This window comes from Bufo gargarizans, chromosome 1 (genome assembly GCF_014858855.1).
Source record: "Bufo gargarizans isolate SCDJY-AF-19 chromosome 1, ASM1485885v1, whole genome shotgun sequence".
NCBI classification, from domain to species: Eukaryota; Metazoa; Chordata; class Amphibia; order Anura; family Bufonidae; genus Bufo; species Bufo gargarizans.
In genome coordinates this window covers 757,594,662-757,620,407 of record NC_058080.1, presented here as the reverse complement: position 1 = coordinate 757,620,407, position 25,746 = coordinate 757,594,662, and the positions used below count along the sequence as shown (strand labels likewise).

General features: G+C 48.3%; 1 protein-coding gene across 1 annotated transcript in view; it reads left to right on the top strand.

Annotated features, from left to right (window-relative positions):
- The window catches only part of LOC122938268 (AT-rich interactive domain-containing protein 3A-like), a 204,959-nt gene that overhangs the window by 12,930 nt on the left and 166,283 nt on the right, over positions 1 to 25,746 (top strand). The window contains exon 2 of the mRNA XM_044293670.1: positions 1,656 to 2,354. Coding sequence (XP_044149605.1) covers positions 1,656 to 2,354 — 699 coding nt within the window. The remainder of the gene's footprint in view (positions 1 to 1,655; positions 2,355 to 25,746) is intronic.

The following is a 25,746-nucleotide window of genomic DNA, read 5'->3' as shown; positions in this document are numbered from 1 at the left end:
GAGGTAAGGGCAGTAATACTGATGTGTGATATATAGAGGGGTAAGGGCGGTAATACTGATGTGTGATATATAGAGGGGTAAGGACGGTAATACTGATGTGTAATATATAGAGGGGTAAGGGCGGTAATACTGATGTGTGATATATAGAGGGGTAAGGGCAGTAATACTGATGTATGATATATAGAGGGGTAAGGACGGTAATACTGATGTGTAATATATAGAGGGGTAAGGGCAGTAATACTGATGTATAATATATAGAGGGGTAAGGGCAGTAATACTGATGTATGATATATAGAGGGGTAAGGGCAGTAATACTGATGTATAATATATAGAGGGGTAAGGGCAGTAATACTGATGTATGATATATAGAGGGGTAAGGGCGGTAATACTGATGTGTGATATATAGAGGGGTAAGGGCGGTAATACTGATGTGTAATATATAGAGGGGTAAGGGCAGTAATACTGATGTATGATATATAGAGGGGTAAGGGCGGTAATACTGATGTATAATATATAGAGGGGTAAGGACGGTAATACTGATGTGTGATATATAGAGGGGTAAGGGCGGTAATACTGATGTGTAATATATAGAGAGATAAGGGCAGTAATACTGATGTGTGATATATAGAGGGGTAAGGGCAGTAATACTGATGTGTAATATATAGAGAAGTAAGGGCAGTAATACTGATGTGTGATATATAGAGGGGTAAGGGCGGTAATACTGATGTGTGATATATAGAGAGGTAAGGGCAGTAATACTGATGTGTAATATATAGAGGGGTAAGGGCGGTAATACTGATGTGTGATATATAGAGGGGTAAGGGCGGTAATACTGATGTGTGATATATAGAGGGGTAAGGGCAGTAATACTGATGTGTAATATATAGAGAGGTAAGGGCGGTAATACCGATGTGTGATATATAGAGGGGTAAGGGCGGTAATACTGATGTGTGATATATAGAGGGGTAAGGGCGGTAATACTGATGTGTAATATATAGAGGGGTAAGGGCGGTAATACTGATGTGTGATATATAGAGGGGTAAGGGCGGTAATACTGATGTGTAATATATAGAGGGGTAAGGGCGGTAATACTGATGTGTAATATATAGAGAGGTAAGGGCGGTAATACTGATGTGTGATATATAGAGGGGTAAGGACGGTAATACTGATGTGTAATATATAGAGGGGTAAGGGCAGTAATACTGATGTGTGATATATAGAGGGGTAAGGGCGGTAATACTGATGTGTGATATATAGAGGGGTAAGGGCGGTACTGATGGGTAATTCTGTATATAGATGGTCGGTGTGGATTTCATGTAACTCTTGTAATATTTTTTCCTCCCCTCCCCCAAACAATCCCCCCCCTTCCCAATACATCTTTTCGTTTCCTTTACCCTCCTCACGCTTTTTCTGCTTCCTCTTTTCTGTCCTCTTCCTTTTTTGCTTTCCTAATCAATGCTTTTGTTCCTTATTTTTCGGATACGTGCGGTCTATCACTTCTGACCCCGCTCATTGTGTGCTATATGTTTTTACGACCGGGGTCTTGTCTTCTATATATATTATTATTCTATCTATTTCCATCCGTTTCTTCTCCATTTTTGTACCTGCTCATCCTCTCTGTGCCCCGTCTCACTCCTTCCTCCTGCGTACTCCAGCAGGCAGCATTCTCGGCCCCTACCTCTATGCCCTCGCTCCTTGTATCTGCTTCCTCCCACCACAGCTCACCTTTTCCCATTTCCCGTCCTTCCCAGTCCTCCCAGTCTGTTTCTTCAGGTGGCGGTATGAGACTCGAGGCGGTCATGGAAAACCTGCAACGCCAACAAGCTGCACGCTTGGCCTTAGAGGAGAAATTGAGGCAAGAAAAGGACAGAGAGCTTCGATGTTTGGTGGAATCCAGAATACAACAGCAGGCGTTGGCCATACGGCAGTACCAGGCGGCCGTCAGGGCGGCTGCAGCAGTGGCAACAGTGGTCACGTCACCTTCACCCTCCAACACCATCAATGCAACCACTACCAGTACATCTGCAACCAGCTCGACCGTGTCCCAGAACCGGCCTACTCTAATATACACACGGGTGCCGGTCCATCAACCAGAAGAGGAAGAGCCCAAGCACAAGAGCGATGGTGATGATGCAGACTTCGAAGACGAAGACATGGAAGATGAGGATGGGGAAGAAGAAGATGAAGAAGATTTGGAGATGTCCTCAAACATACAACGACCCGATTCACCGGGCAAAATAGTGTCGGGGGTGGGTCATTCTCAAATGCCAAACACAAGTTCACAGTCCCAGGCTTTATCCCCTAATGGACAACCAGGACCTCACGAATGGACATATGAGGAGCAGTTCAAACAGGTAAGAACATGTTCTAAAGCAAAGTTATCCACATGCTCTAAAGCTGACCACAGACATTAGGGTTTAGTCAGCTTCCTCATGGACAACCAAGCGTTGAGCTAAGACGCCCACAACTTTCCAGACCCCCCTACCTTACCAGACTGATGTCACCTCTTCGTCAACGTTGGGTGATGTCTTCATCCAGATTGCTCAGCTCAGTAAAAAATTGGCTGAAATTCCTGGTCATTGAGCAAGCACATCTGGATTATTAGCTGGTGAGGTCTGTAGGGTGATGACTCCAAACATATATAAGGAGTATTGGCCAACATTCACCTTTCCGACATGTTGAAGTCTTGTATACAACTGGTAGCGTTACAGCTGACCTACCTCTAATGTCTGTGGTCCTGTGTCATAGAGTTACTCCAAGGGAGATGGGAGGTTGAACTTCATAGATCATGTCATGGTGTTCTCGTAGACCGTAGATTTGACATTTGTGGAGGACGGTTTTACAGGGACTTGTAGGCTTTGGCACATTCATGGATTCTTACGCATTGTCATCGCCCAGTTTTTCTGTGTTGGTTTATAAAAATGATGAACAAATGTCTTGGATATATGTCTCCATAGAAGTGGAAACTGTCTTAGGAGGTCTTGCACATGTCTTGCACACACATTACATAGATTGATGAAGTAAGACCAATCTTATCATCACTATGTGAGAACCTGGTCCCAGTCATAGTGGTTCTTCTCACTGCAAAGCCTATTGACGGGACCGGAGCGCAACACCATAGACTATGAAGTCTCAGCCGACATATCAGTCAATGAAATGTCTCCTACCCAGAATTTCTGCTGGCTCTAAAATAAAGTCTCACAAGTTTGATTACCTGGAAGTCACATTATATTTCTTCAGTCACGAAAACCTCTGTCACACATTTTCTAAGTGAAAAGTCACTGTGTACATACATTACATTACTTATCCTGTACTGATCCTGATTACATCCTGTATTATACTCCAGAGCTGCACTCACTATTCTGCTGGTGCAGTCACTGTGTACATACATTACTTATCCTGTACTGATCCTGAGTTACATCCTGTATTATACTCCAGAGCTGCACTCACTATTCTGCTGGTGCAGTCACTGTGTACATACATTACATTACTTATCCTGTACTGATCCTGAGTTACATCCTGTATTATACTCCAGAGCTGCGCTCACTATTCTGCTGGTGCAGTCACTGTGTACATACATTACATTACTTATCCTGTACTGATCCTGAGTTACATCCTGTATTATACTCCAGAGCTGCACTCACTATTCTGCTGGTGCAGTCACTGTGTACATACATTACTTATCCTGTACTGATCCTGAGTTACATCCTGTATTATACTCCAGAGCTGCACTCACTATTCTGCTGGTGCAGTCACTGTGTACATACATACATTACTTATCCTGTACTGATCCTGAGTTACATCCTGTATTATACTCCAGAGCTGCACTCACTATTCTGCTGGTGCAGTCACTGTGTACATACATTACTTATCCTGTACTGATCCTGAGTTACATCCTGTATTATACTCCAGAGCTGCACTCACTATTCTGCTGGTGCAGTCACTGTGTACATACATTACTTATCCTGTACTGATCCTGAGTTACATCCTGTATTATACTCCAGAGCTGCACTCACTATTCTGCTGGTGCAGTCACTGTGTACATACATTACTTATCCTGTACTGATCCTGAGTTACATCCTGTATTATACTCCAGAGCTGCACTCACTATTCTGCTGGTGCAGTCACTGTGTACATACATTACTTATCCTGTACTGATCCTGAGTTACATCCTGTATTATACTCCAGAGCTGCACTCACTATTCTGCTGGTGCAGTCACTGTGTACATACATTACTTATCCTGTACTGATCCTGAGTTACATCCTGTATTATACTCCAGAGCTGCACTCACTATTCTGCTGGTGGCAGTCACTGTGTACATCATTACATTACTTATCCTGTACTGATCCTGAGTTACATCCTGTATTATACTCCAGAGCTGCACTCACTATTCTGCTGGTGCAGTCACTGTGTACATACATTACTTATCCTGTACTGATCCTGAGTTACATCCTGTATTATACTCCAGAGCTGCACTCACTATTCTGCTGGTGCAGTCACTGTGTACATACATTACTTATCCTGTACTGATCCTGAGTTACATCCTGTATTATACTCCAGAGCTGCACTCACTATTCTGCTGGTGCAGTCACTGTGTACATACATTACTTATCCTGTACTGATCCTGAGTTACATCATGTATTATACTCCAGAGCTGCACTCACTATTCTGCTGGTGCTGTCACTGTGTACATACATTACTTATCCTGTACTGATCCTGAGTTACGTCCTGTATTATACTCCAGAGCTGCACTCACTATTCTGCTGGTGCAGTCACTGTGTACATACATTACATACTTATCCTGCACTGATCCTGATTACATCCTGTATTATACTCCAGAGCTGCACTCACTATTCTGCTGGTGCAGTCACTGTGTACATACATTATATTACTTATCCTGTACTGATCCTGAGTTTTACATCAGACACGGAGGCTTCATATTGCAATATTCGCCTCCGTGTCTTAATAAAACTATGACTTTACGTCGTAGACTAGGAAAATCAGTTAGTTATATCCTGTATTATACTCCAGAGCTGCACTCACTATTCTGCTAGTGCAGTCACTATGTACAGGTCCTTCTAAAAAAATTAGCATATTGTGATAAAGTTCATTATTTTCTGTAATGTACTGATAAACATTAGACTTTCATATATTTTAGATCCATTACACACAACTGAAGTAGTTCAAGCCTTTTATTGTTTTAATATTGATGATTTTGGCAAACAGCTCATGAAAACCCCAAATTTCCTATCTAAAAAATTTTGCATATTTCAGCCGACCAATAAAAGAAAAGTGTTTTTAATACAAAAAAAGTCAACCTTCAAATAATTATGTTCAGTTCTGCACTCAATACTTGGTCGGGAATCCTTTTGCAGAAATGACTGCTTCAATGCGGCGTGGCATGGAGGCCATCAGCCTGTGGCACTGCTGAGGTGTTATGGAGGCCCAGGAGGCTTCACTGCGGCGTGGCATGGAGGCAATCAGCCTGTGGCACTGCTGAGGTGTTATGGAGGCCCAGGATGCTTCAATGCGGCGTGGCATGGAGGCAATCAGCCTGTGGCACTGCTGAGGTGTTATGGAGGCCCAGGATGCTTCAATGCGGCGTGGCATGGAGGCAATCAGCCTGTGGCACTGCTGAGGTGTTATGGAGGCCCAGGAGGCTTCGATAGCGGCCTTAAGCTCATCCAGAGTGTTGGGTCTTGCGTCTCTCAACTTTCTCTTCCCAATATCCCACAGATTCTCTATGGGGTTCAGGTCAGGAGAGTTGGCAGGCCAATTGAGCCCAGTAATACCATGGTCAGTAAACCATTTACCAGTGGTGTTGGCAGCTGTGAGCAGGTGCCAGGTCGTGCTGAAAAATGACATCTTCATCTCCATAAAGCTTTTCAGCAGATGGAAGCATGAAGTGCTCCAAAATCTCCTGATAGCGGCTGCATTGACCCTGCCCTTGATAAAACACAGTGGACCAACACCAGCAGCTGACATGGCACCCCAGACCATCACTGACTGTGGGGACTTGACACTGGACTTCAGGCATTTTGGCATTTCCCTCTCCCCAGTCTTCCTCCAGACTCTGGCACCTTGATTTCCGAATGACATGCAACAGTCCAGTGCTGCTTCTCTGTAGCCCAGGTCAGGCGCTTCTGCCGCTGTTTCTGGGGAATGCGGCACCTGTAGCCCATTTCCTGCACACGCCTGTACACGGGGGCTCTGGATGTTTCTACTCCAGACTCAGTCCACTGCTTCCGCAGGTCCCCCAAGGTCTGGAATCGGTCCTTCTCCACAATCTTCCTCAGGGTCCGGTCACCTCTTCTCGTTGTGCAGCGTTTTCTGCCACACTTTTTCCTTCCCACAGACTTCCCACTGAGGTGCCTTGATACAGCACTCTGGGAACAGCCTATTCCTTCAGACATGTCTTTCTGTGTCTTACCCTCTTGCTTGAGGGTGTCAATGATGGCCTTCTGGACAGCAGTCAGGTCGGCAGTCTTACCCATGATTGCGGTTTTGAGTAATGAACCAGGCTGGGAGTTTTTAAAAGCCTCAGGAATCTTTTGCAGGTGTTTAGAGTTAATTAGTTGATTCAGATGATTAGGTTAATAGCTCGTTTAGAGAACCTTTTCATGATATGCTAATTTTTTGAGATAGGAATTTTGGGTTTTCATGAGCTGTATGCCAAAATCATCAATATTAAAACAATAAAAGGCTTGAACTACTTCAGTTGGTGTGTAATGAATCTAAAATATATGAAAGTCTAATGTTTATCAGTACATTACAGAAAATAATGAACTTTATCACAATATGCTAATTTTTTTAGAAGGACCTGTACAGTCGTGGCCAAAAGTTTTGAGAATGACACAAATATTAGTTTTCACAAAGTTTGCTGCTAAACTGCTTTTAGATCTTTGTTTCAGTTGTTTCTGTGATGCAGTGAAATATAATTACACGCACTTCATACGTTTCAAAGGCTTTTATCGACAATTACTTGACATTTATGCAAAGAGTCAGTATTTGCAGTGTTGGCCCTTCTTTTTCAGGACCTCTGCAATTCGACTGGGCATGCTCTCAATCAACTTCTGGGCCAATTCCTGACTGATAGCAACCCATTCTTTCATAATCACTTCTTGGAGTTTGTCAGAATTAGTGGGTTTTTGTTTGTCCACCCGCCTCTTGAGTTCTCAATGGGATTAAGATCTGGGGAGTTTCCAGGCCATGGACCCAAAATGTCAACGTTTTGGTCCCCGAGCCACTTAGCTATCACTTTTGCCTTATGGCACGGTGCTCCATCCTGCTGGAAAATGCATTGTTCTTCACCAAACTGTTGTTGGATTGTTGGAAGAAGCTGCTGTTGGAGGGCGTTTTGGTTCCATTCTTTATTCATGGCTGTGTTTTTGGGCAAAATTGTGAGTGAGCTCTGCAGTGGTGGCACTCCGATCCCGCAGCTGAATCCTCTTTAGGAGACGATCCTGGCGCTTGCTGGACTTTCTTGGACGCCCTGAAGCCTTCTTAACAAGAATTGAACCTCTTTCCTTGAAGTTCTTGATGATCCTATAAATTGTTGATTGAGGTGCAATCTTAGTAGCCACAATATCCTTGCCTGTGAAGCCATTTATATGCAACACAATGATGGCTGCACGCGTTTCTTTGCAGGTCACCATGGTTAACAATGGAAGAACAATGATTTCAAGCATCACCCTCCTTTTAACAGGTCAAGTCTGCCATTTTAACCCAATCAGCCTGACATAATGATCTCCAGCCTTGTGCTCGTCAACATTCTCACCTGAGTTAACAAGACGATTACTGAAATGGTCTCAGCAGGTCCTTTAATGACAGCAATGAAATGCAGTGGAAAGGTTTTTTTGGGATTAAGTTAATTTTCATGGCAAAGAAGGACTATGCAATTCATCTGATCACTCTTCATAACATTCTGGAGTATATGCAAATTGCTATTATAAAAACTTAAGCAGCAACTTTTCCAATTTCCAATATTTATGTAATTCTCAAAACCTATGGCCACGACTGTACATACATTACTTATCCTGTACTGATCCTGAGTTACATCCTGTATTATACTCCAGAGCTGCACTCACTATTCTGCTGGTGCAGTCACTGTGTACATACATTACATTACTTATCCTGTACTGATCCTGAGTTACATCCTGTATTATACTCCAGAGCTGCACTCACTATTCTGCTGGTGCAGTCACTGTGTACATACATTACTTATCCTGTACTGATCCTGAGTTACATCCTGTATTATACTCCAGAGCTGCACTCACTATTCTGCTGGTGCAGTCACTGTGTACATACATTACTTATCCTGTACTGATCCTGAGTTACATCCTGTATTATACTCCAGAGCTGCACTCACTATTCTGCTGGTGCAGTCACTGTGTACATACATTACTTATCCTGTACTGATCCTGAGTTACATCCTGTATTATACTCCAGAGCTGCACTCACTATTCTGCTGGTGCAGTCACTGTGTACATACATTACTTATCCTGTACTGATCCTGAGTTACATCCTGTATTATACTCCAGAGCTGCACTCACTATTCTGCTGGTGCAGTCACTGTGTACATACATTACTTATCCTGTACTGATCCTGAGTTACATCCTGTATTATACTCCAGAGCTGCACTCACTATTCTGCTGGTGCAGTCACTGTGTACATACATTACTTATCCTGTACTGATCCTGAGTTACATCCTGTATTATACTCCAGAGCTGCACTCACTATTCTGCTGGTGCAGTCACTGTGTACATACATTACTTATCCTGTACTGATCCTGAGTTACATCCTGTATTATACTCCAGAGCTGCACTCACTATTCTGCTGGTGCAGTCACTGTGTACATACATTACTTATCCTGTACTGATCCTGAGTTACATCCTGTATTATACTCCAGAGCTGCACTCACTATTCTGCTGGTGCAGTCACTGTGTACATACATTACTTATCCTGTACTGATCCTGAGTTACATCCTGTATTATACTCCAGAGCTGCACTCACTATTCTGCTGGTGCAGTCACTGTGTACATACATTACTTATCCTGTACTGATCCTGAGTTACATCCTGTATTATACTCCAGAGCTGCACTCACTATTCTGCTGGTGCAGTCACTGTGTACATACATTACTTATCCTGTACTGATCCTGAGTTACATCCTGTATTATACTCCAGAGCTGCACTCACTATTCTGCTGGTGCAGTCACTGTGTACATACATTACTTATCCTGTACTGATCCTGAGTTACATCCTGTATTATACTCCAGAGCTGCACTCACTATTCTGCTGGTGCAGTCACTGTGTACATACATTACTTATCCTGTACTGATCCTGAGTTACATCCTGTATTATACTCCAGAGCTGCACTCACTATTCTGCTGGTGCAGTCACTGTGTACATACATTACTTATCCTGTACTGATCCTGAGTTACATCCTGTATTATACTCCAGAGCTGCACTCACTATTCTGCTGGTGCAGTCACTGTGTACATACATTACTTATCCTGTACTGATCCTGAGTTACATCCTGTATTATACTCCAGAGCTGCACTCACTATTCTGCTGGTGCAGTCACTGTGTACATACATTACTTATCCTGTACTGATCCTGAGTTACATCCTGTATTATACTCCAGAGCTGCACTCACTATTCTGCTGGTGCAGTCACTGTGTACATACATTACTTATCCTGTACTGATCCTGAGTTACATCCTGTATTATACTCCAGAGCTGCACTCACTATTCTGCTGGTGCAGTCACTGTGTACATACATATTACTTATCCTGTACTGATCCTGAGTTACATCCTGTATTATACTCCAGAGCTGCACTCACTATTCTGCTGGTGCAGTCACTTTGTACATACATTACTTATCCTGTACTGATCCTGAGTTACATCCTGTATTATACTCCAGAGCTGCGCTCACTAATGTAATGTATGTACACATCATCCCGAGTAGACCACACATACACAGTATATACGTCTCCTCTCCTCCTGGTGATATGTCAGTACCTCCGCTATACATCTTGTGTCTCACTCCTGGTCCTTGGTGTGGAGCTCCAGGTTGTCCATTTCTCTTGTGATGCTTTGTGTATTAGACGCCTGCGCTGTGATATTGCAGTAAATGCGCCGGTTCCTTCCTGTCTGGCAGGTAGATTTCTGGACATTGTAGCAGCTGTAATGCTATAATCTCCTGAGCGCCGCAGTAGCCAGAGACCATTAGCGGAATTAGGAGTCATTAGAGGAAGGGATATCCCCCCCCCCCCCCCCTCCACATTCCAGGAGTACACATGGTGCTAGTAGTAACAATGTATCGCTCCGGCTCACTCAGCATTGTCTGCATACAATGTCTCATCATTACTGAGCCTCTGAATGCACACTTATATGTCTATTCATTGGCAGCAAGCAGAGATCCTGGCAACAGACAGAAACTTAAGCAGATTTTATTGAAGTTGCAGAACTTTCCAGTGTATGCCTGATTCTATAAGACCGGACACCGGCCCTTTAAGAGCAGATAGACCCCCGATGTGTTGAGTGAATGCTTCGGACACCTATAGGATGTCAGTGAGGTGGAGCGGGGCGAGCGGAAGCGATGGACGCATTGTGCAGGCGCCGCTGATCCCTATCTCACATCATACCTTATTTATCCCAAAACAATAGCAGTGACAGGGGGCGGACGGTGAGAAGGCTGCCCCCAGGGTGGGGGAAGGGGAGACAGCGACCACCCGGCCGAGCATGCATGTCTGCGAATACGGCCCCCATTAGTCAGAGCCGCTATGGACAGGCGTACGTTACACATGAGCGTCCATTCACACAGTGCGGTCAGAATACGATTTTTTTTTTCACGCCAATCCTGCGTCAGGGCCCCCCCCCCTATCAGATCAGCGTCTGTTGGACGCCCCGTCGTCCTTGCGCCATTCTTATCCCCTTATTATGGTGAAAATACTTTGGCGGTGAAGAAAGGTGACGCGGGGCGCTGAGGGTTGTCAGACCAGAATCAAGCGTTTCCGCTTGTGACCGTTCCGCAGATACCCGGCTGCAGGCAGTGGAAGAACCGGTCTCGGGGCGGAATGGGGCGTGTGGGTCTCAGTGTGTGCCCCTGAATGGGGCGACCGCGCTCCTCTATTATGCTCTTGTTATTACAGGTGTCTGCGTAATATGGGGGGGGGGGGGGGGGGGGGGGACGCTGCCTCGCATTCCTCAGACCTCTACAATAGAGGCCGAATCGCTGTCATTTCTGGAGATCCGTTTGGATTATTGACTTGTGACCCGTTCATGAGCCGAGAGGTCGGAGAGGAGGATGTCACATTATCACCTAATGTATGAGGGCAGGATTAAAGGGAAAGCAGCGCTGGAGCGTTATAAGGGGAGCGGCTGATATCAGTCACATAGGATGTAATGTCTGGAGGTTATATCAGCGCTGGAGCGTTATAAGAGGAGCGGCTGATATCAGTCACATGATGTAATGTCTCTGGAGGTTATATCAGCGCTGGAGCGTTATAAGGGGAGCGGCTGATACCAGTCACATAGGATGTAATGTCTGGAGGTTATATCAGCGCTGGAGCGTTATAAGAGGAGCGGCTGATATCAGTCACATGTGATGTAATGTCTCTGGAGGTTATATCAGTGCTGGAGCGTTATAAGGGGAGCGGCTGATATCAGTCACATAGGATGTAATGTCTGGAGGTTATATCAGTACTGAAGCGTTATAAGAGGAGCGGCTGATATCGGTCACATGATGTAATGTCTAGAGGTTATATCAGTGCTGGAGCGTTATAAGAGGAGCGGCTGATATCGGTCACATGATGTAATGTCTAGAGGTTATATCAGTGCTGGAGCGTTATAAGAGGAGCGGCTGATATCAGTCACATGATGTAATGTCTAGAGGTTATATCAGTGCTGGAGCGTTATAAGAGGAGCGGCTGATATCGGTCACATGATGTAATGTCTAGAGGTTATATCAGTGCTGGAGCGTTATAAGAGGAGCGGCTGATATCAGTCACATAAAGGTTATATCAGTGCTGGAGCATTATAAGGGGAGCGGCTGATATCAGTCACATAGGATGTAATGTCTGGAGGTTATATCAGCGCTGGAGCGTTATAAGAGGAGCGGCTGATATCAGTCACATGATGTAATGTCTCTGGAGGTTATATCAGAGCTGGAGCGTTATAAGGGGAGCGGCTGATATCAGTCACATGATGTAATGTCTCTGGAGGTTATATCAGCGCTGGAGCGTTATAAGGGGAGCGGCTGATATCAGTCACATAGGATGTAATGTCTCTGGAGGTTATATCCGATCTGGAGCGTTATAAGGGGAGCGGCTGATATCAGTCACATAGGATGTAATGTCTCTGGAGGTTATATCAGCGCTGGAGCGTTATAAGGGGAGCGGCTGATATCAGTCACATAGGATGTAATGTCTCTGGAGGTTATATCAGTGCTGGAGCGTTATAAGGGGAGCGGCTGATATCAGTCACATAGGATGTAATGTCTGGAGGTTATATCAGCGCTGGAGCGTTATAAGAGGAGCGGCTGATATCAGTCACATAGGATGTAATGTCTGGAGGTTATATCAGCGCTGGAGCGTTATAAGAGGAGCGGCTGATATCAGTCACATAGGATGTAATGTCTCTGGAGGTTATATCAGCGCTGGAGCGTTATAAGGGGAGCGGCTGATATCAGTCACATAGGATGTAATGTCTGGAGGTTATATCAGCGCTGGAGCGTTATAAGGGGAGCGGCTGATATCAGTCACATAGGATGTAATGTCTGGAGGTTATATCAGCGCTGGAGCGTTATAAGGGGAGCGGCTGATATCAGTCACATAGGATGTAATGTCTCTGAGAGACAAAGATAGCTTTCAGTCACTGAATAGACATCCTACAAGACTACAGGGCTCAGAAAAAGCAGAGTTCTGTTGACAGCGGTAGATAGGGGTCAGGTAGAGCTGGACAGACCTACATTTTGTGGAGCTTTTCTCATCACGAGTAGTGAGAATATGAAGTTTTATTCTGCTAGGTTTTGTTCCTGTAAGTGCCCCAGAGGCGGAGCTTCACCAGGAAGTGCTATCTGCTGGGAGCTGTATTCAGCTGGTGCCCGCAGTTATGACACCCCGCCGAGACATCCACCCCCCCCCCCCCCCCCCGACATTCCTGCATACACCCAGGGTTATTAGATTTGGCACATGGTGGTTTTTGGTCCTCGCAGGCAGCTGTAGTGCTTGGTGCTGGTGCTTTGTCTGTATTCTCCTGACTGGACATGGAAGGGTTAATGGCAGCACTCTGGGTGGTGCTGGAGGTCACAGGGTCACTGTTAGGGGCAGAGTGTTTACAAAACCTGTTCTCCAGGAGGGAAAACAAAGAATGTCGGGTATGTCAGCTCAGAGCGTGCGGGCCGCCCCCCAGGACGCAGGGCACGCCCCAGGAGCATAATGTACCCCGAAACACAGGGCACGCCCCAGGAGCATAATGTACCCCGAAACACAGGGCACGCCCCAGGAGCATAATGTACCCCGAAACACAGGGCACGCCCCAGGAGCATAATGTACCCCGAAACACAGGGCACGCCCCAGGAGCATAATATACCCCAAAACATAGAACAGGGCACGCCCCAGGAGCATAATGTACCCCGAAACACAGGGCACGCCCCAGGAGCATGATGTACCCCAAAACATAGAACAGGACACGCCCCAGGAGCATAATGTACCCCGAAACACAGGGCACGCCCCAGGAGCATAATGTACCCCGAAACACAGGGCACGCCCCAGGAGCATAATGTACCCCGAAACACAGGAGCATAATATACCCCAAAACATAGGAGCATAATATACCCCAAAACATAGAACAGGGCACACCCCAGGAGCATAATGTACCCCAGAACATAGAACAGGGCACGCCCCAGGAGCATAATGTACCGCGAAACATAGAACAGGGCACGCCCCAGGAGCATAATGTACCCCAAAACATAGAACAGGGCACGCCCCAGGAGCATTATATACCCCAAAACACAGGGCACGACCCAGGAGCATAATATACCCCGAAACATAGAACAGGGCACGCCCCAGGAGCATAATGTACCCCAAAACATATAACAGGGCACGCCCCAGGAGCATAATGTACCCCAAAACATAGAACAGGGCACACCCAAAAACCAGGACAAGCTAATCCTCAAGGGCTCAGTACATAGTGCTCCCCAAAAACAGAGGGTGCACCCCTTAGAAGCTCCATGCACAGAGCACCCCAATAGCTCATATAGGTTGCACCCTGAAATCTCAGCTCGGTACAGATCTACATTACAGCATTACATGTGTAACTAAAGATCCAGCACAGCTGAGGGTTTGTTACAGTGTGTCTCCAGTGATATAAACATTGTGCACACTGGACTGATACATTGTAACAAACTATCAGAGCAGGAGGGAGATATGTTCTGCTGCTGTGTTCTCCTCACAGAGGATTGTCTAGACTGGATACAACTGTAACAGACACTCAGCTGTGACAAGTGTTAACTCTGAAAACAAGAAAGTGACAGCAAGCAGAGATCTTCAGAACAGGGGGGAACTGATGGGACGCTGGCCCTTTAAGCCCCCATATTTCCTTCTATACTATTTTTTCCGGATCCGCCATCTATGGCTATAAGATGATGTTTATGGGGAGGAGAGGCGGGGCCCCAGACGTGTGGCCCCGTGTGTATGTAGGCCCCTGGCCTGCCTCCTTCCCCTGGCTGCCGCCGGCTGATGACTGTCACACGCTGCTGCCGCCAGTTGCTCTCCACAGATTATAGGACTACAACTCTCAGCAGCAGCAGCAACCACTGGAGAGTTGTCCAACTTTCTAGTAGATTTTGTTTCAGTATCTCTGTTTTCTGTCAATGAATGAAAATATTCTGGTTTGTTACAATGTAGACAATGCTCTGTGAGCCGATCCTGGACTGATACATTGTAACATCACAGAGGACCCCCCCCCACTGTACTGCCGGTGACTGTATTATTATTAGATGTCCACATTATTACTGGCCACGCTGCTGATTGATGCGGACATGTGCGGGGCCAGGGGCCCCTCCAGCTGACACCTACCTTCAAAACCAAATGGCTTCTCTCAGGAAGGATTTACTGTCTCATCTCCATAAACGCCATCAAATACGTAACACCGCGGACTGCACACTGAGAGCTGCTGTACAGATGTAGCAGAGCTGAGAGTGTCACTACACACTGCTACAGCAATATCACTGTGTTATCTGCGGTGTTACATAGGACTGCAGGTGACATCTACTGTCTTATCTGTACTCAGAGAGTTATCACTGTGTTATCTATGGTGTTACATAGGACTGCAGGTGACATCTACTACATGATCTGTACTCAGAGAGTTATCACTGTGTTATCTGTGGTGTTACATAGGACTGCAGGTGACATCTACTACATGATCTGTACTCAGAGAGTTATCACTGTGTTATCTGTGGTGTTACATAGGACTGCAGGTGACATCTACTACATGATCTGTACTCGGAGAGTTATCCCTGTGCTATTTGTGGTGTTACATAGGACTGCAGGTAACATCTACTACATTACCTGTACTCAGAGAGTTATCACTGTGTTATCTGCGGTGTTACATAGGACTGCAGGTGACATCTACTACATGATCTGTACTGAGAGAGTTATCACTGTGTTATCTATGGTGTTACATAGGACTGCAGGTGACATCTACTACATGATCTGTACTCAGAGAGTTATCACTGTGTTATCTATGGTGTTACATAGGACTGCAGGTGACATCTACTACATGATCTGTACTCAGAGAGTTATCACTGTTATCTGTGGTGTTACATAGGACTGCAGGTGACATCTACTACATGATATGTACTCAGAGAGTTATCACTGTGTTATCTGTGGTGTTACATAGGACTGCAGGTGACATCTACTACATGATCTGTACTCAGAGAGTTATCACTGTGTTATCTGTGGTGTTACATAGGACTGCAGGTGACATCTACTACATGATCTGTACTCGGAGAGTTATCCCTGTGCTATTTGTGGTGTTACATAGGACTGCAGGTAACATCTACTACATTACCTGTACTCAGAGAGTTATCACTGTGTTATCTGTGGTGTTACATAGGACTGCAGGTGACATCTACAGTACTACATTATCTGTACTCAGAGAGTTATCACTGTGTTATCCGTGGTGTTACATAGGACTGCAGGTGACATCTACTACATGATCTGTACTCAGAGAGTTATCACTGTGTTATCTGTGGTGTTACATAGGACTGCAGGTGACATCTTCTACATGATCTGTACTCGGAGAGTTATCACTGTGTTATCTGTGGTGTTACATAGGACTGCAGGAGACATCTACTACATTATCTGTACTCAGAGAGTTATCACTGTGTTATCTGTGGTGTTACATAGGACTGCAGGTGACATCTTCTACATGATCTGTACTCGGAGAGTTATCACTGTGTTATCTGTGGTGTTACATAGGACTGCAGGTGACATCTACTACATGATCTGTACTCGGAGAGTTATCACTGTGTTATCTGTGGTGTTACATAGGACTGCAGGTGACATCTACTACATTATCTGTACTAAGAGAGTTATCACTGTGTTATCTGTGGTGTTACATAGGACTGCAGGTGACATCTACTACATGATCTGTACTCAGAGAGTTATCACTGTGTTATCTGTGGTGTTACATAGGACTGCAGGTGACATCTACTGTCTTATCTGTACTCTTGCTGACCAGCGTTGCTCTCCTGGTTAGTGCATGACATTTATACAGTTGCTCGTCTCCCATATATTCGGCGTATCCTCCCGCTCACCTACCACAGTCTATAAGATTTCCGTTTCTCTTCACTCAGTAAACGCCCCCAGCGAGTCTCCCCGTAATTCCGTCCTCTGCAGAGGCCCGTCATGTCAGCCTAGTAGCTCCAGCCCTGTCTTCATGTATGGAATGGAATAGAATGCAAGAAGCTAAAGTGAAGACTGACACACTGGCAAAGCTCTTGCCTCTTCTTCTGGTCAAATTATTATTCGCTATTGGGTTTACGGGTTAATTCCTTTACTGTTGTATCAGTGCCTTGAAAAAGTATTCACGCCCCTTGACCTTTTCCACATCTATAGGGTGAAAGTTTTGCAGAAGAGCTCGCACTCAGTCAGATGGGATGGCGAGCGTCTGTGGAGTCCTGCCGCAGGTGGGATTTAGGTCTGGACTGTGACTTTGGGTGCAGTCGGGTGACGCCCCCTACAGTCAGTGTAATGGCGGCCATTAGTGGTAGTCACCTGCAGGAGCCAAATTAACCATTTCACAGCCGGCCAGGTCCGCGAACACCGGGCGCTACCGAGAAACCTTCCGGCCCCATTCACTATAATGGTGACTGTCAGAGATTCAGCCGCTATCCGGCAAATATGGCGAGAAGCAGCCGGATGAAAAAACTGCTGCGCGCGGCGGTATTTGTCCGGCCGCTCCTCGGCATATTTGCCGGATAGCTTCCGAATCTCCGATGCCCCCCATTATAGCGATTAGGGCCAGACAGCATCTCGGCAGCAGCGCACAGTATTCACGGATCCGCAAATGTGAAACAGGCCTAAGTTTTAAGTTGCATTTTTCGAAAAAAAAAAAAAAAAGCTTATCTCTTGCTTCACAGATTTTCTCGAAATTGTCAGTATCGGTATTTACCCAAATAAGGGAACTGGGGGTCATTTCATCACCCTCGATGAGCCAACGGCACGTAACCGCTTCCCTGACGACATGTCATCTGTCATCGGGGGGGGGGGGGGGGGGCACGTACCCTCCAGACACTAGAGCCAGAGAGGGGTTAATGGTGAGTCTGGACTGGTTCGTTAAAAAAAAAAATTCTCGAAATTTCCAAAAATGATTCTTTGCCATCGTGTCGGCCATTGCCTGGTCTGGGTAGCCTCCCACATGGCCTTTGCCGCATCCCCTTTCATGGCGGCTACCTGGAAGGAATAGGGGGGCGCGAGGACAGGACATGCCCTTTAAGAAGTCACCCTCATCCTGCGGTCATTGATCCCTATAATTCCATTCTCCGGAGCCCAATCAAGGAGAGAACAGACGTCACAGGGGTGAAAATAAACCCGTATTAATAACTCGATGTCTCCCCCGCCCGTATATAGATGTATAGAGTGTCCTGTAACCCAGGTGCCCCCCTCGCCCCGCACAGTGTGGCGCAATGCGAAGAATGTCACTGGTAGCCGAGAAGTATCAGCCCAACCATAAATAATTCCCCTCGTAGCATAAAGGACAAGTCCATTAAATAGAGAAACCAGATGAACTGCATTCCCTCCCCCCCCCCCCTCGCCCTATTAAATTAGATGTCACGCTACCCCCTCCCTGCTGCCATTCTCACTCCTTAACCCCTTCAGCTCCCAGCGGATCCGCCATGTTGGGGACATTTTAGGGAGCCAGTGACGAATGAGGCTCTGGGAGCCGGGCTCGTGTCGGGGTTGATGCGCCCCATTCTATTGTTCTTCATCTTTTCCTCGTACGATCACAAAGCCGGCGGCGGTGACCGCGGTATTTAGTGCACCCGATATATATGGCGCGTGCTCGGCCGACATTACCATAGCTGCTTGTGGGCGGCGAGGGCGCGGCGTCCATTCTGATCATAATATCCCCTCGGAGGGGCTCCGCACGTGAGGACGCCACAGATCTGTGTCAGTCAGACGCGAGGAGCAGGACACTGACCGCAGGTTTATTCATCAGCATCTGTAATCATTGAGAAAGTCTTCACACCCTTCCACTGTCCTCACATTTTCTTATCTTGCTCCTCGTGCAATAAGTTCCCCCATCGTTCTGCCCCTGATCCTCCATAATGAGAAAGGGACGCAAGTCTTCAGCCCCTTTACTCGGGACGTAAGTCTTCAGCCCCTTTACTCAGGACGTAAGTCTTCAGCCCCTTTGCTCGGGACGCAAGTCTTCAGCCCCTTTGCTCGGGACGTAAGTCTTCAGCCCCTTTGCTCGGGACGTAAGTCTTCAGCCCCTTTGCTCGGGACGTAAGTCTTCAGCCCCTTTGCTCGGGACGTAAGTCTTCAGCCTCTTTACTCGGGACGTAAGTCTTCAGCCCCTTTGCTCGGGACGTAAGTCTTCAGCCCCTTTGCTCGGGACGTAAGTCTTCAGCCCCTTTGCTCGGGACGTAAGTCTTCAGCCCCTTTGCTCGGGACGTAAGTCTTCAGCCCCTTTGCTCGGGACGTAAGTCTTCAGCCCCTTTGCTCGGGACGTAAGTCTTCAGCCCCTTTGCTCGGGACGTAAGTCTTCAGCCCCTTTGCTCGGGACGTAAGTCTTCAGCCCCTTTGCTCGGGACGTAAGTCTTCAGCCCCTTTGCTCGGGACGTAGGTCTTCAGCCCCTTTACAAGGGACGTAAGTCTTCAGCCCCTTAACTCGGGAAGTAAGTCTTCAGCCCTTTTACTCAGGACATAAGTCTTCAGCCCCTTTACTCAGGACGTAAGTCTTCAGCCCCTCTGGCAGTGATTCCAGCCTCCAGTCTTCTTGGAGATGAGGCCACAAGGTTTACACCTGGATTTGGGGATTTTCTTCTTCTCTGCTGATCCTCTCCAGCTCTGTCAGGTTGGATGGGGGCCATCGGTGGACGGCCATTTTCAGGTCTCTCCTGAGATGTTCCATTGGGCTCTGGCCAGGCCACTCAAGGACAAAGTTGTCCCTAAGCCTCTCCTGTGTTGTCCTGGCCGTGTGCTTAGGGTCGTTGTCTTGTTGGAAGGAGAACCTTCGGCCCAGTCTGAGCTCCAGAGCTCTGGATCAGGTTCTCACTAAAAATATCTCTGTACTTTGCTCCATCCAGCTTTCCCTCCACCCTGACCAGTCTCCCCATCCCCCCAGGATGATGCTGCCATCACTATGCTTCACTGTAAGGATGGTATTGGGCAGGCGATGAGTAGGGCCTGGTTTCCTTCAGACATGATGCTTAGAACTAAGACCAAAAAGTTCAGTCCTGGTTCCATCAGACCAGAGAATCCTCTTTCTCACAGTCTGAGAGTCCTTTAGGTGTTTTTGTGGTAAACTTTCAGGTGATTGGAGATGATTTGGAAAGACGCGGCCCGGTCTATGTAAGGTCTCACTGCTGACAATGCAGTGTGGAGGAGAGAGCTGCCTGTAGAGCTCGGAGACAGGATTGTGTGGAGGCTCAGATCTGTAGAAGGGGACAAGACATTTGCATGGTCTGACAGCCATGGAAGCTCGGGAGACTAGTTTTGGAAGGAGTCCAGTGGTCACACTCCCCCCAGATGTTCAGGACTGACCCCTCTTAAGGACTTCACATCTTTAAAACACTGTCAAACACGTGAGATACATTTCTGCGTCTGCATAATATAACCAGAACACCGCGCTCTTCTTGTAGCCCGGACATGGGTCACCCATGAGATGACGCCCCCTCTGGCCCCAGTATCTCCCGCCAGGTCCTGCTCCACGGTCTGGCTGCCATCCGAATGCAAAGCCAAAAAATAAGAGGAAGCAGCGGGGATATCCCTCCATCAGTCATCGGGCGGGGAGTCACGCAACACCTGCAGCCGAGACCACCGCACGTCACCGGAGCCGCGGGATCAGGCAAATCATGACGGGGACGAGACAATTTGCATCTCCCTATACAAACCTACTGCAGACGACATTAACCCCTTACAGGACAGACTGGTCATATTAAAAACTACAAGAAATCGCAACAACGTATCTCCACGTATCCCTGTTCAGCTTCTGTATCCAACGGATGTGTCAAAGCTCTAGAGGGCGATTAGTGTACGAGTCTTCACAACGTGGGGGTCATTTACACAGACCGGCAGAGAAAGCGCCTATGATGAGGCTCAGGCCGTGTCCAGCCCCTGTGTCCAGGCGTAAAAGATGGTAAAGGTGACGGGTCCCATGCCCCCGCCACGCTCACACCAAAACGGGGTGAAAAACTAGTGTCGTGACCCCCAGTGTTTTTGGGAACTCTAAGCTTTTTTATGTGTGATACTGTGGGCTGAGCTGCTGTATCTAAGCTTTTTATGTGTGGTACTGTGTGCTGAGCTGCTGTATCTAAGCCTTTTATGTGTGATACTGTGGGCTGAGCTGCTGTATCTAAGCTTTTTATGTGTGGTACTGTGTGCTGAGCTGCTGTATCTAAGCCTTTTATGTGTGATACTGTGGGCTGAGCTGCTGTATCTAAGCTTTTTATGTGTGGTACTGTGTGCTGAGCTGCTGTATCTAAGCCTTTTATGTGTGATACTGTGGGCTGAGCTGATGTATCTAAGCCTTTTATGTGTGATACTGTGGGCTGAGCTGCTGTATCTAAGCCTTTTATGTGTGATACTGTGGGCTGAGCTGCTGTATCTAAGCCTTTTATGTGTGATACTGTGTGCTGAGCTGCTGTATCTAAGCCTTTTATGTGTGATACTGTGGGCTGAGCTGCTGTATCTAAGCCCGTGTGACGGTTGGTGTTCTGTTGAGGGTCACCCGGGTAACATGTTCTTAGACGTTGGTCCATTGTCTCGCTGTCAGGTGCTGGACACTGGATCTTCCTGTTTTTCCGCTTGTCCTGTGTTGCTGCGAGGTGTGCGGGGCGTCCTGTGCTATCACTGCAACGTCGCCCGCAAATAACACCCGCTCCGATCCTGATTTCTCCTTGGAGAGCAAGAGGCTGAGAGCAGTGGGATGAGAGCGCCCCAGATGTCAGCACTGTCCTGTACCCCCCAGATGTCAGCACTGTCCTGTACCCCCAGATGTCAGCACTGTCCTGTACCCCCCAGATGTCAGCACTGTCCTGTACCCCCCAGATGTCAGCACTGTCCTGTACCCCCCAGATGGCAGCACTGTCCTGTACCCCCCAGATGGCAGCACTGTCCTGTACCCCCCAGATGTCAGCACTGTCCTGTACCCCCCAGATGTCAGCACTGTCCTGTACCCCCCCAGATGTCAGCACTGTCCTGTACCCCCAGATGTCAGCGCTGTCCTGTACCCCCAGATGTCAGCACTGTCCTGTACCCCCCAGATGTCAGCACTGTCCTGTACCCCCAGATGTCAGCACTGTCCTGTATCCCCCCAGATGTCAGCACTGTCCTGTACCCCCCCCCAGATGTCAGCACTGTCCTGTACCCCCAGATGTCAGCACTGTCCTGTACCCCCAGATGTCAGCACTGTCCTGTATCCCCCCAGATGTCAGCACTGTCCTGTATCCCCCCAGATGTCAGCACTGTCCTGTACCCCCCAGATGTCAGCACTGTCCTGTATCCCCCAGATGTCAGCACTGTCCTGTACCCCCCCAGATGTCTGCACTGTCCTGTACCCCCAGATGTCAGCACTGTCCTGTACCCCCCCAGATGTCAGCACTGTCCTGTACCCCCAGATGTCAGCACTGTCCTGTACCCCCAGATGTCAGCACTGTCCTGTACCCCCCAGATGTCAGCACTGTCCTGTACCCCCCAGATGTCAGCACTGTCCTGTACCCCCAGATGTCAGCACTGTCCTGTATCCCCCCAGATGTCAGCACTGTCCTGTATCCCCCCAGATGTCAGCACTGTCCTGTACCCCCCCAGATGTCTGCACTGTCCTGTACCCCCAGATGTCAGCACTGTCCTGTACCCCCCCAGATGTCAGCACTGTCCTGTACCCCCAGATGTCAGCACTGTCCTGTACCCCCAGATGTCAGCACTGTCCTGTACCCCCCAGATGTCAGCACTGTCCTGTACCCCCCAGATGTCAGCACTGTCCTGTACCCCCCAGATGTCAGCGCTGTCCTGTACCCCCAGATGTCAGCGCTGTCCTGTACCCCCAGATGTCAGCGCTGTCCTGTACCCCCAGATGTCAGCGCTGTCCTGTACCCCCCCAGATGTCAGCGCTGTCCTGTACCCCCCAGATGTCAGCGCTGTCCTGTACCCCCCAGATGTCAGCGCTGTCCTGTACCCCAGATGTCAGCACTGTCCTGTACCCCCCAGATGTCAGCACTGTCCTGTACCCCCCCCATGTCAGCACTGTCCTGTACCCCCCCAAGATGTCAGCACTGTCCTGTACCCCCCCAAGATGTCAGCACTGTCCTGTACCCCCCAGATGTCAGCACTGTCCTGTATCCCCCCAGATCTCAGCACTGTCCTGTACCCCCCAAGATGTCAGCACTGTCCTGTACCCCCCCAAGATGTCAGCACTGTCCTGTACCCCCCCAAGATGTCAGCACTGTCCTGTACCCCCCCAAGATGTCAGCACTGTCCTGTATCCCCCCAGATGTCAGCACTGTCCTGTACCCCCCCAAGATGTCAGCACTGTCCTGTATCCCCCCAGATGTCAGCACTGTCCTGTACCCCCCCAAGATGTCGGCACTGTCCTGTACCCCCCCAAGATGTCAGCACTGTCCTGTACCCCCCAGATGTCAGCACTGTCCTGTATCCCCCCAGATGTCAGCACTGTCCTGTACCCCCCCCAAGATGTCAGCACTGTCCTGTACCCCCCCAAGATGTCAGCACTGTCCTGTACCCCCCCAAGATGTCAGCACTGTCCTGTATCCCCCCAGATGTCAGCACTGTCCTGTACCCCCCCAAGATGTCAGCACTGTCCTGTATCCCCCCAGATGTCTGCACTGTCCTGTACCCCCAGATGTCAGCACTGTCCTGTACCCCCAGATGTCAGCACTGTCCTGTACCCCCAGATGTCAGCACTGTCCTGTACCCCCCAGATGTCAGCACTGTCCTGTACCCCCCAGATGTCAGCACTGTCCTGTACCCCCCCAGATGTCAGCACTGTCCTGTACCCCCCCAGATGTCAGCACTGTCCTGTACCCCCCCAGATGTCAGCACTGTCCTGTACCCCCCCAGATGTCAGCACTGTCCTGTACCCCCCAGATGTCAGCACTGTCCTGTACCCCCCAGATGTCAGCACTGTCCTGTACCCCCCCAGATGTCAGCACTGTCCTGTACCCCCCAGATGTCAGCACTGTCCTGTACCCCCCAGATGTCAGCACTGTCCTGTACCCCCCAGATGTCAGCACTGTCCTGTACCCCCCAGATGTCAGCACTGTCCTGTACCCCCCAGATGTCAGCACTGTCCTGTACCCCCAGATGTCAGCACTGTCCTGTACCCCCCCAGATGTCAGCACTGTCCTGTACCCCCCCCCCAGATGTCAGCACTGTCCTGTACCCCCCAGATGTCAGCACTGTCCTGTACCCCCCAGATGTCAGCACTGTCCTGTACCCCCCAGATGTCTGCACTGTCCTGTACCCCCAGAGGCGGAAGTGGATTATAACAGGGATGGACATAAGCAGATGACTAGGGGCTGCCCCCGATGCTGCTGATCTGTTAAAGGGCGTATAACGTACAGTTGCTGTATTATCGTTTGCCTATATAAATATACAGGTGTAATGCTCTAGTCACATCCAGAGCTGCAGTTACCTTATTTTACTATCCGTTAAGACCTAAGCATCTTGCAGTGATCCATGCCCGTTCATTGGCTGTACCCAGCATGCCCTGCTGTCATAATGGAGGATCTAGTGTTCACCTCCTACACTTCACATAGCAGAATGGGGAATGAGGCTCTGGAGGTGGTTACAGTACACAGGCGAGAGGTTTTGTCTGCAGCAGGTGCATGGATTTCCACAAACCTCATTCAGATGTGTGGGACTGTCTCAGGAATTCCGGCAACCGATCTGCTGCCTGTGAACACATACATCATGCAACAGCTGAACGGTGAATGCAGCTCTGGAAGTGGCTGTAGTACAATGCATTACATAACCAGAGAAAAAATACATGATTGGAGTACAAGGCATTATGTAACAGCAGAATTGTGACTGCAGCTCTGGATATGGCTGGAGTATATGATGTAACAGCAGAATTGTGAATGCAGCTCTGGCTGTGTATGAGCTATGATAACTCGGGATCAGTAAGGCCGTTACATGTCTGTAATTTTGAGTCCCTTGTAAAGCCCTCGGTTCGGGGAGGTCTCTTACTGTAATGTGTGGCCCCCGGGCGGTGACTGATCCCTATCACTATGTGTCAGAGCACATACATAGACAGTGATGTGGCCGCTGGAGCCGATTATAAATGGGATTGATGACGAGGCTTTTCTGTCTGTAGCTGCAGAATGTGAATATTAAATTTGCCTGTATGCAGGGCTGGCGTCACTAGATCCTGGGGCTGTATACAGAGGTGGCATCACTAGATCCTGGGGCTGTATGCAGGGCTGGCGTCACTAGATCCTGGGGCTGTATACAGAGGTGGCATCACTAGATCCTGGGGCTGTATGCAGGGCTGGCGTCACTAGATCCCGGGCTGTATGCAGGGCTGGCGTCACTAGATCCCGGGCTGTATGCAGGGGTGGCGTCACTAGATCCTGGGGCTGTATGCAGGGGTGGCGTCACTAGATCCTGGGGCTGTATGAAGGGGTGGCATCACTGGTTCCCCGGGCTGTATGCAGGGCTGGCGTCACTAGATCCTGGGGTTTTATGCAGGGGTGGCATCACTAGATCCTGGGGCTGTATACAGAGGTGGCATCACTAGATCCTGGGGCTGTATGAAGGGGTAGCATCACTGGTTGCCTGGGCTGTATGCAGGGTGGCATCACTGGTTCCCGGGGTTGTATACAGAGGTGGCATCACTAGATCCCCAGGCTGTATACAGAGGTGGCATCACTAGATCCCCAGGCTGTATGCAGAGGTGGCATCACTAGATCCCCGGGGCTGTATGCAGGGGTGGCATCACTGGTTCCTGGTGCTGTATACAGGGGTGGCATCACTGGTTCCTGGTGCTGTATACAG